At 43.2% G+C, this 14552-nt stretch overlaps 1 protein-coding gene across 2 annotated transcripts; it reads right to left on the bottom strand.

The window, feature by feature from the left end:
* Nucleotides 1-9695: 9695 nt before the first annotated feature.
* On the bottom strand, nt 9696-14232 carry LOC100191910 (deoxyhypusine synthase 2). Of its 2 annotated transcripts, none has more exons than NM_001137334.1 (7): nt 13870-14207; nt 11736-11903; nt 11414-11632; nt 11202-11285; nt 10664-10769; nt 10323-10558; nt 9696-10038 (listed from the first exon to the last, which is right to left on the bottom strand). In NM_001137334.1, exons 1-7 carry the CDS (start codon nt 14107-14109, stop codon nt 9952-9954), a joined length of 1140 nt encoding a protein of 379 aa, NP_001130806.1. In that variant the 5' UTR covers nt 14110-14207; the 3' UTR covers nt 9696-9951. The 2 variants fall into 2 exon arrangements, with proteins under 2 accessions (NP_001130806.1, XP_020402950.1); XM_020547361.1 differs by having other exon boundaries at nt 9722-10038; nt 10664-10820; nt 13870-14232.
* Nucleotides 14233-14552: the final 320 nt, after the last annotated feature.

Here is a 14552-nt window from a genome sequence, read left to right as displayed (position 1 = left end):
GAAGATGAGTTGCCCAAGAATTGCCAAAAGTCAGGATATCGCCAAAGAAAACAAGCACAATTTTGTGAATGAAGGACTTGAGTATGTCATTCATCAAAGATTGGAATGTGGACGGCGTTTTAGTGAGCCCAGATGGCATCACCAAAAATTCATAATAGCAGTGATGGGTATGGAAGGTTGTCTTGTTGATGTCATCTAGATGCACAAGAACTTGGAGATATCCACTTTGGAGGTCTAGTTCGGTGAAGAACAAGGCTCCATGTAGTTCATACTACAACTCGTCGACAACGTGAATGAGAAATTTGTCATTGATTGTGAGGGCGTTCAATTCTCGATAATTGACGCAAAAATGCCATGAGCCATTTGTTTCTTCACAAGTAACACTAGGGAGGAAAAGGCTGAAGTACACTCCCGGATAATGCCCTGCTTCAACATATCTTCGTGTTGACACTCAATCTCACCCTTCAAAAGCTGAGGGTAGTGGTAGGGTCTTACTACTATAGGTGCTGATCCGGGTAGCAGCCGGATGTAACGATCATGTCGCCAGAGGGTAGACCCTGTGGATCTTCAAAGATATCGTTGAATGAAGTAAATAAAGTTGGCAGGAGTTCATGATCCTAGGAGTGCTCTACATAGAAAGCTATTGTTGTGCCAATATCATGCTAAATCACTGTACGACCATTCCTCTAGATGGTCATAGTGAGGGCATCAAAATTCCATAGAATTGGCCCAAGAGAACGCAAACATTGAAGCCCTAAGACAATATCAAAGCCTGATAATGGAAGTACCTAATAGATGTGATCAAAGTGTTCATCAATACTGAATTGTAGTTTGGACATATCCCGGTGCTGATCACTTTGTCGCCGTTGGCTACCTTAATAAGCATTCCTAAGCGTAGATGCACCTGCAAGTGTATGTGGAGCCAGAGTCCACCAAAGCCACCAAGGTGGTGTTACCAATATGCACTAGAAGCTGCATGGTACGTCCAATATGGATTTCAGTCAAGGCATGAAATGGGATCCAGTTCTTTTCAATAGCTCATCTACATCAGCGGGCTTTAGCCTGTGAAAGCCGATTTAAAAAGACATCAAAATCGGCCACCCGTACTATACATCTAGTAGAGCGTGATAGTTCATATGATGAATCCGCAAATATATATACCGCTGAGTTTGTTTGGCCAACAAAGGCCAAATCTTCTGCATGTTCTTCCTTACAGTCGGTTGAAAAGAATCGGCAAGAAGAGATTAAATTTACCTTTAATGTTGCCAAATGCGATAGGATATTTGATGAGCTACTAAAAATGGCAACATTAAATTAGCTCATACTATTCCTTCTATGGATAAATTAAAGAGACATGCTTATTGTAAGTGGCATAATTCTTTTTCCCATGCCACCAATGATTGTAATGTTTTTCTTCGATAGATATAATCGGCCATAAATGAGGGTCGGTTGGCTTTTTAGGAGATGCAAGTGGACACACAACCATTTCCTGTCAATACAATAGAACCCACAAGCAAAAAGGTCTTAGTTCGCCCTGAAGTGGCTGATAAAGGTAAAGACAAAAACATCATCATTGGTGATCCTCGCACGTCAAGTATATCACAAGAAGAGATTGCTCGAAAGGCTCCGGACAAAAATACTAACAAGTCTGGAGGCACTGGGCAGGCTCAACCAAGCAGCCGAGCAAAACTCCTTGACTCGAGCATCGCGGACTGTCCGACACTTCCACACAGACGATCCGGTGCTCATGCGGACGGCCCGGCTGACTCAGCCGGACAGTCTGCCCATGACCATAGGCGTCAGCCTCTACACAAAGCAAGGAAAGAGACGCAAGGGAAAAACGAACATAACACACATGGTCGACTGGTGAAAGTTGGCCCTACTTTCGATCAATTGCTCGCCAAATATGCTGGAAAGAAGGTCGTTCTATGCGATCGACCAATAAAGGAACCCCGGTCACCCGCTAAAACAAAACGATCGAATAAAACAGCTCGAAAGGCGATGCAACAAGCCTCGCCTATTTATCATGTGTTGCCAGGATACTCTCCACCCGCCTACTCATCGTCGATATATTTTCCTATCCAAATATGGAATTGTACGACGATGAACCCATAGTACATGCATAGTCCCTTTGTCTATTGAGGCTGGGGGCACCTCCATTCTATACCTTTTGATCCATGGTCATGGCCGAGAAAGATGCAATCCAAAATGGCCTATATCCATTAGAGCTCTATTGAATGATCACCCTATTGGTCTGAAAAGCCGGTGGCTCGCATCAGGCTTAGTACATATGCTTTTGGTTCGTCAACCTCCACCAAAAGGCAGGGGGCATATGTTGAGCGCAGAAAAGTGTCGCGCGGACGGTCCGGTCCTGAGACCGGATGGTCCATGGTCCGGACGGTCCGTGTGTGCGCAGAATCATTTAGGGTTCCGAGTTTCTTGCAGGATTTGTTAGCTAAAACCACGGGATTAGCTCGGGAAACAACTTGTAACGGGTCCAAACCTCCCCCCTTTATATAGATGAAGGACTACGACCGATTGAACCCCCACACAATCGATCAAATCAAGTCTATTTCTCGTTTTTACCTTATGCATTAGGAGTAGTTCTAGTTTAGCCCTAGTTTAGCCTTCTTCTACATCAAATCTTCACCTCTCTTCGGCTCTATGTTGACTAGAGGCGTCTTGGGTGGCCTGCTGATGCCAAGACACACCTTACGATCTCTCCTCTCCGACGGGGTCCCTCCCGAGAGGCAAGATCTAGGTCTGCTACGAAGAAGACCCTCTGTGCCATCGTGGACCATCTAAGCCCTAGGCGCAGACCGTCTAGACGTACGCAGAGGAGGAGTCGCTCCTGCGCCAGGTCGCGCACGACGCACCATCCGGCCCTGTGTCGCGGACCGTCCACACCTTCACAGAGAGCACCGCTAGATAGTCCTTTCTCGTGTTTGGCGCCCAGATCGACACCAACACTATCTAGATCCGATCTTCCTCGAGGGTGTGCATGCCGTGAAAGTACGACACACACTTGGTGAGCCATGGAAGGAGTCGGTCTCACCGTCATAGGAGGAAAAGTTGGGCTTGGGACGACGGTAGTCACCACGATCGTGACGGTCGCGTTGATGCAGCCTACCATCTGAGTCCTTGTGCAGAAACGATTGTGGTAGACTTTCCAACCGAAGTCGTCCCGTCGACCCTGCCTTGAACAATTCCCGCCCATGATATTGTTGCGCTGGTCCAATGGGGGCTCTAGGCAGGGTTCGCAATTTCAGAACAAAATTTCCGAAATTTCGGCTGGGGGTGAAAAAAAATCAATTCGGCTAAAAAATTTTGTGTGAATTTGTGCTCCGTGCCAAAATGGGCTGCAAAACAGCCCACACCAATCCACACAACCCTAAATCGTGACTCACTAACGAATTGGTCGATTACCAATACTAGACTTTCTCAATTTAGAGACTTAAGAGCAGAAGAAAAAATGGGAAAATTCCACCATCTCCCAAAAAGAGATGCGACAATCTTAAAGAGAAAATTATCTACCTTGCAAAGATATCTCGGCGGGATCAAATATATGACGAGGTTGCCTGACATTGTGATCGTCCTTGATCAGCAAAAAGAGTATATAGCTCTTCAGGAATGTGCCATTTTGGGGATTCCTACTATTTCTTTAGTCGATACAAATTGTGACCCAGATCTTGCGAATATATCGATACCTGCCAATGATGACACTATGACTTCAATTCGATTAATTCTTAACAAATTAGTATTTGCAATTTCTGAGGACCGTTCTCTCTATATAAGAAATCGTTGATTAAGAAGAATAGTGAATTCTTGAGCAACTGCGTAGATTTATAGGATTAATTACTATTCTTTTTTGTTTTGCATAGATAAAAGAAGGGAAATATTGATATATATTAGAGGGTATTGATATGTATTATGATCTGATGTGATTTCTTGGTATATTAAATATAAGATTAATACTTCAAGTTGCTGAGTTGAGAAAGAGATGCTTGAATCAAAAGAATTCCTTTTTTGAAGTTCAATTTTTATCAGAGGACAATATGAATATTACACCATGTTCCATTAAAACACTCAAGGGGTTATATGATATATCGGGTGTAGAAGTAGGGCAACACTTCTATTGGCAAATAGGAGGCTCCCACCCGAGATTTGGCGATGGTCGGGCGGCGCCCCCGTCACCAGCACCGCTGCCAGCGGCCAGCGCTCCCTCTGCTCGCGCCGTGCACTCACCTTGCCGCTCGCGCGCTCCTTGGTCGTGTGCTTGTTGTCGCCGGTGAGGGCCTGGTCGCGCTCACCAGGCAACAGCTCGCCCCTCGACGCTCGGGCGCTCCCTATGCTGCTCCCTCGATGCTTGTGCGCTCCCTCTACTGCTCTCTTGGTCGCGCTCCCTCTGCTGCTCCCCACACCGTCGCGCGCGCTCGCCTCCCTGCTCGCGACCGCTCTCTCCCCGCGCGCTCCCTCTGCTGCTCCCCACACCTTCGCGCGCGCTCGCCTCCCCGCTCCCGACCGCTCTCTCCCCGCGCACGCTCCCTCTGCTGCATCCTGCCACCGCTGACTGCTCCGCCTTTACTGCCTCTGCTACGTCCCGTTGCCATGGACGTGCCCGCTGCTTCACCTTTAGGTCCTCGCTGTCGCATGCTCCTCCTCCTCCTGCAAAATTGGATATGCCTTGTTTTAATAATATAGTTAGCTACACAATTGAAAATGCCTTGTTTGCAGTTTTGGTTGTGATGGAAATGCCTTGTTTGCAGTTTTGATTGTGATGGAAGGAGGTAGTGTACGGGGCAAGGGAAAAGAGCCATATATTGGTGAATCATCATCTGCTGCAGCCTGTGAATGGGTGGTTACTACCGACGGTAAGGCTTTCTAGCATTAGATTAGCACTATGGAGTTCTCACATGCAAACTGGAAGTAGAAATTTTAGTTCTCTAGTAGAAAGTCATGCCTGAATTACATTGTTAATTTCATGCCACATAACTTTGTTTATTGTTTTGCGTCATTTTTTTATATTACTAGGAACTCACAATCTATTGACGACCCATGGAGTCATGGTGAGAAATGGAAGAAACAGGGATTCAAGTGTTCTTATTGCGGGTGTGCTAAGGAGAGTGGAGGTAAGACCCGTCTAAGGTGCCATCTAGCTGGTTTGTCAGGAGATGTCAACTCATGCCTGAATGTACCAAAGCGTGTGAGGGAGGTAATGTTGAATGACTATGCAAGAGGGAAAAAAGGAGGGCAGATTCTAAAGAGCATAAACTCTTTGTGGATATAGCAATTATGGATCTAGCATATAGTGATGCTAGAAGAGAACAAATACCTAGGGATGAAGCTGGACAGATGGTGTGGGCACTAAGGGAATCATTGTTAGATCAAAGGACATCTGGCAATAGCCCACCTTTAGGCAGAAGTAGCACTGGGGCAAGCAATACCACCCCACCATTAGCTGCAGGCTCTCGTAGGCAGAGTAGGATGGATAGGTACTATCAGAGTCCAAGTGTGGCTCAAGACATATGTGATATATATTTGCAATGCAGTAAGATGTCAACACATCCTAGGATAGACATTATGTTGCATGGGGGTGCCAAAGAGAGACTTGGTAAAACTTGGGCGAAATGGTTCCATGCCAATGATATTCTTGGAAGGAAAGCAAACTGCCCATATTTTGTAGTAGCAGTAAAACTATCTCAGCAGCTTGGGGAAGGAGTGGTTGTTCCAAGGGGAAGAGATATAGATGAGCCATTACTAAATATGAACTATGAGGACCTACAAACTCGCATGGACCAATACAAGGAAGATTGGGGTCGCTTTGGGGTCACTATTATGTGTGATTTATGGACAGGGCCAACCATGATGTGCATTATTAATTTTATGATTTGTTGGAATGGTCATATGTTCTTTCATAAAACCATGGATGCAACTGGTCAAATACAAAATGCAGAATTTATTTATGATTGCATTAAGGAAGTTGTTGGAGAAAGTTGTGTTGTTCAAATTGTGACCGATAATGGTTCTAATTACAAGAAAGCATGCAAGCAACTTATAGCCGAGTATCCACATATTACTTGGCAGCCATGTGCCGCTCACACTATTAATTTAATGTTGAAGTACATAGCACGATGTAATGAGGTTGATGAACTATTATATAGTGCCAAGCGGATATGTAGATTCTTGTACAAGCATAATAAGTAATATTTATATCGTGAAATTCTTGTACAAGCATAATAGTTAATATTTCAATAGTTAATCTGATGATATTCTGATTTTTCAGCCTTCATGCTATGATGAAAGAGAAGATAGGTGGAGAGCTTGTTAGATGGAATGCCACAAGGTTTGGCACACTTTTTTTGTTCCTACAGAGTTTTTGGGACAGACAAGACAAGTTCCAAGCTTGGATGGTGTCTAGCGATTGGAAAAATAATGATTGGAGAGATGAGAAAGACCACAAATTCACCTACGGTTGTTTGATAGATAGGATATGGTGGGAGAAGATTGAAATGGTGCTGAAAACTGTGACACCACTCTATTATGTGCTTCGATTTGTTGACCAACAGAAAAATGGAACCATTTCTGCCTTTCTTACAAAAATGTTATCTGCTCAAGCTGAGATCTTTGCTAAGTTAAAGCATGACAAAAATGTCAAAAGAGATTTCATGAAAAAAGTGAATGAAATAATTAGAAAGAGAACTCAATATCTTCTCAATGATACTCTCATGCTTGAAGGTATTATACCTATTACCTATTTACACTCTCATGTTTGCTACTAGTATAGTTTACAATTTCTGAAATTTCTATCTAGTTGTCATGCTTTTTTGTGGATGCCTATTGTAGGGTCTGCACTTGATCCAAAATCACTTTATACATCAAAATTAGCCACCCATCATAGTGCTATATTGGCTGTAACATTGACAATCAAGAAGCTAGCACACTCACCTATAGAATCAATTGCAATTGATCAATTTACAAGAACATTTAGCAAAAAAAGAGAATTTATTTGGATCACTAGAGGCTCGATCCTCGACACTTCGTGCTGATGCTAATCCTGGTAAAGTATCCTTTCCTTGTCCAAATCAACTTCTATCATTGTAGTTGATTGCTATTTACAACTTTTGTTGATATTTATGTTGTTTTATTCATTGTAGCTGATTGGTGGAATTCATACGAAGGGCAATGCAAAGAATTACATAAAATTGCTATTAGAATTGTTTCACAGTGTTGTTCATCTAGTGGTTGTGAGCGTAACTGGAGTACATTTGCTCTAGTCCATACTAAGTTGAGAAATCGCTTAGGCTATGAGAAGCTAGATAGGTTAGTCTATGTCCATTATAATTTAAAGCTTCTCATCCAACAATTTGAACTTGACAATCCCCAAGAAAAGGAGATAGATCCATATGTATGATGATGAATGTTGTTCTTTTTGATGAAAATAATCCAATCTTAGAGTGGTTCAGCAACTCTAGATCTAAGTCTAGACCAATCCTTAATAAATATGATGACGACGAAGATTGGGATGCACCTGGCAGTTTTCTCATTGAAGAACTGCAAATGAGTAAATCAGATGTGGCTACATTCAAAAGGAATCTTGGTCTTGGTAAAAATAGCAGAGGGAAGAAACTAATGAGTCAATTAGATGAGGAAGAAGAGTTTGAAGATGACTATGAGTCAGGTTCTCCACATGGTAGTCCATTGTATGATGAGCCATGGGATATTTGTTCTGATGATGAAGGTAATTGTAAGATCTTATTGTGATCCATTTTATCTCCATGCTAATATTTTGTTTGAAATCTGATTTGTTTCATACATAGTGGTCATGTGTTAGGAAACAACTCAGGCGGGTTTGATTGGTTGAAAGATAAATCGGGTGGTGATGTCGGCAAGAACAAATCAGATTGCACTAAGGTCATGGTGATTTCAATTAGTACCAACTATTATAATTATTTGATAGCATGCATGTTTATTTACAATGTTTTATTGTAGGCGGAAATAGTGGTAGTAGAGGGGGTGCCCTTGGTGCCAGTGCGTCTGCTCCTGCTAGGGCAGCGCCCAGTCTTCCACAATCGACCCATATTCGTCCAAGATCAACTAGAAAAAGGAAGCCAACACACAAGAGTGTTTATGATCTATAAAAGGTAAGCTCATGAACTTTGGTGTCCATGTGTCCAGCTTGTGCAATGGTAGTAAAAACACTCCATATATATGAAATGCTTGTGCGTGAGTGTATGGATGCATTTACCTAGCAGTTTAAGGCTGTGCAACATCCTTGATTGCCAGTGGTTCAAATCTTCCTAAAATTCTTATATTTGTTGTGTAGGATGTGGAAGAGAAATGGCCACCGGAACATGGCACACTTTTGGACAGCATGATCACTTTTGTTGGAGATTCTTATTTTGGAAAGCATGAATTGATTTTCAAGTGCTTTTATTGATGACATGTGCTTGAAAATGTAACTATTTTGGACTGCTATTATTTTGATAAACTATGCTATATGCACTTATCATATTTGGACACTAGGTGGTGTAGTTTGTGGTTTGGTGCCAATGTTCCATGGATGCTGTAAGTTGTGATACTTAGTCACATTTATATCTTATATATGTGTAATTGTGATGTCAGATGTATTAGACATAAGTGACAGTGAATTTCTGTCAATTTTTTAAAATTTTTTGAATTCATTTAAATTTGGCTTGAAATTTCGGAAATTTCTCCAATTTCGGTGGGTGCCGAATTTTTTTTCTTTCCGAAAAACCCTGGCTCTAGGTCGCCTGTGCTCGCATCCTCCTCAAAGGCACCCTTATCCTCTTGTGTCAGTCCACCTAGAGCTGAGCTTGAAAGGTGATGAACGTTTGCTTTCCTGCCATCGTTTCTAGGCGTGCAAGTCACGTGTCACGGGAATTCAAGCGCCTGTTGAGAGTCTTCATTTGGGTCGACAGTTTCGTTCCTAGATCAGTCAAGGATGTGACCTGGGTTACCAAGAAATCCAGCTTCTCATCCGCCGTCATCGTCGCAGGATCACCGCCGGAGCCGACCATGGAAGGCGATGCTCCAGATGAATCCAATACCAATTGTTTGCAAGGGCTATGGGAGATTTTATTCCTTCATGATTTTCCTAGTACAACCTAAGGCACCTTATATACTACTTATATACTAGTGCTGCTCCTTAAGGGCTCGTTCGATTAGGGATGGATTGAGAGGGATTGAAGGAGAGGATTCAATCCCCTCCAATCCCCCTTAAACCCCTTCAGGCCATGTTCGGTTACACTAATCCCGGAGGGGATTAAATCCCCTCCTAGTCAAAAATGACTAGGAGGGGATTTAAACCTCTCCAATCCCCTTCTGGATTGGATAACCGAACAAGCCCTCAGGGCCTGTTCGGTTAGGATAGGATTGAAGGGGATTAAATTCCTTCCTAGTCAAAATTGAATGGAAGGGGATTTAATCCTTCTCATTCCACTTCGATCCATGCGCAACCGAATAAGGCCTCAAACGGAACAAGCCCTAAAGGTAACCACTCCATCTACCTTAAAAATAGAACCGAATCACTAATCGTTGGTAACCAACTCAATCTACTATTATTTCCCAAAAAACAGAACTGCATACTAGGAAACGGATCGCGTGAGCTTATCTGCTACTCTTACTTCTTCTGCCGCCTCTGATAACGTCTCCCAACAAAGGAATCCAAAACATTTAGAGCAACAATTTTGAGAATTTGAAGAGAGGGTCACAAATGTTCTCGTACACACAAGTTTTATTGTATGATAATAACCCAAATGGTTTCAAATGAATATATATCATACATATGTTACAGTAATGTATAAATAGTAAACGAGCTAAGAGATAGACACCCTTCAAGCAAATAAAAGTTCATGCTTCAAGCTCAACCATCATATGAGGAAAGTTTCAGCTAGTTATAGAGCGCCATATTTTAATTTCACTGCCTCCGATTCAGTTTGTTGATTTAGTGCCGTGAACCTTGCGTGCAAATGTTGCAGCCACAAGAAGTGGAAAGGCAATCGTCGCATCACAATGCACCTGCATTTTCAAGTGTTTGAAACATTTAGCATTTTCAAGTGTTTGAAACATTTAGTTACCTTCCTATCTTGTATGACAGTTTCTTATTTAAATAGTCATCAAGTGAACAAAACTTAACCCTACATGGGAGAGAGTGATACATAATCCAATCAACTGTCTCTACCACTTAAAATATGTGCCTTTGCAAATAAATCAACAAACTGAATCCCACTACAGATCATGAACATGGCCAAAAAGGGAGGTGAACAGTAACAGTATGCTGAAGGATATGTGTAAATAAATACCTTCACAGTTCTCGCTGAGCTCTTGATCTTTCCCCATGAAACCGCTTCGTCAGGCCGCGCCCCGGAATCACTGCCATCGAACTCCTGAGCTGTGTTGACATACACCGCATAGTCAGCTCCGTCGCGCAGCATATTGGCGTTGCATATATGATGCTTCGGAAGGCCTCCGCCAAGGAGTATAATCCCTGTCTTCCTTGGGCTTGCGTGGATGGTTTCCGCGTTCATCAGCCGTACATCTAGTAAAGATTTCAAGCATCATCTATATGGAGAGAGAGAAAAAAAAAGAAGAAGGAAAAAGTAAAAAAAAAAGGTACAAAGCATAGAAATTAAGTCAAACCAACCTTGTACAATGTCGACAACAAGACCTGGACTGTGAACCGAGTGACAGAACAGCATGTCCCCAATTGATCCGTCAGTCAATGCTGGGCAGAACACAGGGATGTTGTTCTGCTCAAGTTTTTTTGACGAGTCAGTCTTTGAGATGTTCCCATGTGTTTTCTGCTTTGTAATAAAGAGTGCAGAAGTTCGAAGCCAGTATTATTTAGGGTCTGTTTGGTTGGGCTGTGGCTGTGAAAAAAGCTACTGTGGGCTGTGAGCTGTGGAAAAAGCTGCTGTGGGCTGTGAGCTGTTAAAAAGCTAAAAACCGTTTGGTGGAAACCACTAAAAGCCGTTAAAAGTTCTTAAATATATGTTTTCACAGTTTCATCCAAAAGCCACTAAAAGCAGGTCCAAGGGTGCTTTCAGTTTTGCACTGCGAGAAAGTCAGCTTTTAGAAAAAGCTGCTTTCTGGATCTAGCCCTTTGGTTTGGCTTTGGCTTTTAGGGGGCAAAAGCCAAAGCCAAAAGCCAAACCAAACACACCCTTAAGCTTGCTAATTACCTTGTACGCCCAATAAAGGTAGGAGCTTTCGTCATTTATTTCCTTGCCAAGGCGAGCAATCACCTTGGACGGCGTCCAAACATTCTGCAGGCAAGAAAGAAAACCACGGCCGGACACCATGAGAAACATACTTGGATACTAATGCCTCTGGAAGAACAGGACGCACCAATTAATGTGTGGAATTTAGGTCACATTTGTGCTTGATTGCTTACTTGGGTGGACTGTTCCAGCAGCATCTTGTCGAGGATCGGCATGATCCAGTGCTCGAACTTGCAGTAGTTGTCATTGGGCACCAGCAGGTTTCCTATCCGGTTAAGTCCTCTGGACCGCAGCAGCGCTCCGGGCAGAGTGAAGTCGCCTCTGTAGGTTGGCGCAAGGCATTTGATGAGGTCCTCCTCTATACCCCCAGCAGTCGTAACAATAACGTCCACCTAGAGATCGAGAAACATTTCATGCGAGGAAATAAATGTTGAAATAAGATATTTAAACTTGTTTTTCTTGTTTAATTTCGATGCAGTAAGTTGGAGAATTCACCATGCGATGCTGAACAAGAAACCGGATGATCTCCCGAACACCGGAAGACACAAGGTTCGAAGTGAACCCCAGGAATATCTTGCACTTGACGGATTCTCTGTACGCAGGATCGAGTTCAGCTTCAGCGCAGTCGTCGCTTGGCTTCTCGTGGGACAACCTCCAGTCCAACTTCCATCCAGCGAAGCGCACAACAGCAGAAAGCGTGAGCACGAAAACATAGTTAGGAACCTTGCAAAGGAGAGTACCCACTAATGCAGAACTGAAAAAAAAATAACATCCAATTATTAAGTCCAAAATTATTAAGGCCCTGTTGGGCAAAGGCGAACACGCCTATCTCTCGCTCGTCAACTTCTGCATCAATATTCCGCAGGCTGAAGACCGTGCTAGTAGGCTCCGCCGGCCGGGCCGTGGACGTCGTCCGTGCGAAGGCCCAAGTGCCCCCTTCGCTCCAACAAGCCAAGGCGAATACCATCAATGACTTCAAGGACCGAGTGACCGAGGCTGTGAAGACCACAAGACTTTGTCTCCCTCAATGCGAGAAGGAGCACATGTGCAATCCAGCCTATGTCATAGGGCCTTGCCCGTAGGCGCTATGTAGGGCAGAGCGGGTTAGGCCGCGCTTATAATAAAGTATGCTGTAATGACACACTGTAATCTCATATGAGAGAATATTCTGAGGATAAACTAGGTAACTGAGGGCCTAATTGTCTTTGATAAGGTCGGGTGGTCTCTTGGTTACCTATAAATATCCCGTATCGTGGCAAAGCGGGAGACGGAAAGAAGAATCACTTTTGCCTTGACGTCATGTGTTTAGAGGCATTAAACCACTCCCATCTTCATCCTATTGTATTCTGCTGTCCCTGGACAGACAGATTACAACAGGCCCGATCTAGAACATGGGAAAATTTCCTATTCCTGCATTTCTTTGTTTCTTTTTTGATGTGTGAAATTAACTAATGCTTGTGAAGTTAGTGTGTTCCAAAGAAAGCCTAAACTGAACACACAGGACTTTCCAAGCCATTTTCTGTCCGCTGTTTTATTTAGATCAAAACATCGGAGAATATATATATATATATATATATATATATATATATATATATATATATATATATATATATATATATATATATATATATATGTATATGTATATGTATATTTGGGATTATAATCTACTTAGATTAAATAATATAACTTGTTTTGAACTTATATAATATAACTTGTTTTGAGATAGGTGAGTTAGGTTATATAATTTGAACAAATTATAATTTCAAACAAACACTATCTAAACAGATGGCATCGAAGTAAAAGCTGTTTTCAACAGTGCTTCTGGACCACGGATGTGCTCCTAGTTCTTGTAAATGTTAAACTTGTCATCTCTGAGTTTTTACAAATTAAAACCAGGTTGCAGCTCAACTTTTGTCACGAAGCACATATATATACGGCTTTGTATGACCTCAGATTTTCTAGGTACCAGTAAATCTTTTTTGCCGAGTGTTGTGGCTCTGGCACTCGACAAAAAAGCAAACTTTGCCGAGTGTCATCTAGAGCACTTGGGACCCTTTGCCGAGTGCAGGCTGGCAGACACTCGACAAAGAGATAACTTTTTTGCCGAGTGTATTAGGTGACACTCGGTAAAGGTAACTTCTTTGTCGAGTGTCAACTAGAACACTCGGCAAAGGCGCCGTCTCCGTTATCCGGCGCCATGACGACAGCTTTCTTTGTCGAGTCCCGACTGTCTGCAAAGTTTTTGACGAGTGCCAATAAAAAGTATTCGACAAAGAAGCTGTTGTCGATGTACTGTTCGCCGAGCTCTCTCTGCTGAGTGTTTTTTAAGCATTAAGTAAAGCGCTCGATTTCGGTAGTGAGCGCCTGAACGGTAATTTGCACTGAATATTTTGTTGGAATATATATAAGATGGTCAAACTGTTTCTTTCTTAGTAGTATATGATTACGTTTTTTAAGCCGTATCGATGCTGATACGAAGCATGTGACTTTCTGTAGCATAACGATGAGGTAATAAAGAACAACAATAGCATGAATTCTATATTTCTTTCGGGAAAATGAATATATCAGTTACTTCGCAGTTTTCGTGGGATTCTCGTCCGCGCGAGCGAGTTTGCCATGCAAAGCGTACCATCTGGTTGACGACGTCGATGGCGTCGCCGAGGTTGGAGGCCTGGAACCCCGTGGACGCGAGCGAGCCGAGCAACCCGGCGAGGCCGAGGCCGGCGTCGTCGAAGTCGGCGCCGGCGATCCTCGTGAAGCGCTTGTCGTCGAGGCGCTCCGACGGTTTCAGCAGGATGGAGCGCACGCCTTCCAGCGCGTCCACCATGTCCCGGGCAGGGACACCCGCTTCTCCCAACTCGGCACCCATCTCCGCAGAAGCTCTACACAGCCGGAGAACGTAGTGTACCGAAATGCCTGCGATACAAGCTCGATCGTTTTCGCTTCAAGGAGGATGAAAACACAAGGCTGCACTGGAAGGATATGCATGTCAGTTCCGCGCGGGTGCCTTTTATATATAGCTCCGATCCGGCGTGGTCTTCCCTTGATATCTTCTTTGAGTGATTCGCTGTGCTGGGCACGTGTGTAATGTGTGCTGATATCTTAACATTGTTTATCATGATCAAGTGGAGGCAGACGACGTGGAACTATACTTTAGAAAATATGAAGTAGTGTTTGGTGAGGTAACACGATCGAGCAGATAAATGAACTGAGATTTTGTTTGATTGTTTGTCTGTTTGGTTTAGCTATTTTTTTTCTTCTGTAAATCTGATTCTAGCGGTGAATCGTGAGAAAATTGTTTCGAGCTTATTG

Source organism: Zea mays, chromosome 2, assembly GCF_902167145.1.
Source record: "Zea mays cultivar B73 chromosome 2, Zm-B73-REFERENCE-NAM-5.0, whole genome shotgun sequence".
In the NCBI taxonomy this organism is placed as follows: domain Eukaryota; kingdom Viridiplantae; phylum Streptophyta; class Magnoliopsida; order Poales; family Poaceae; genus Zea; species Zea mays.
Note: the sequence above shows the minus strand (reverse complement) of the source record. Positions and strands in the feature narration are given on the sequence as shown.

Excerpts from the sequence above, each read along its gene's own strand:
- LOC100191910 (XM_020547361.1), bottom strand. The coding sequence starts at position 14,109 with ATGGGTGCCGAGTTGGGAGAAGCGGGTGTCCCTGCCCGGGACATGGTG. Across the intron at positions 11,286-11,413 it reads TGCTGGAACAGTCCACCCAA|AATGTTTGGACGCCGTCCAA; the intron begins GTAAGCAATCAA and ends TCTTGCCTGCAG. Across the intron at positions 10,821-11,201 it reads ACCTTTATTGGGCGTACAAG|AAAACACATGGGAACATCTC; the intron begins GTAATTAGCAAG and ends ATTACAAAGCAG.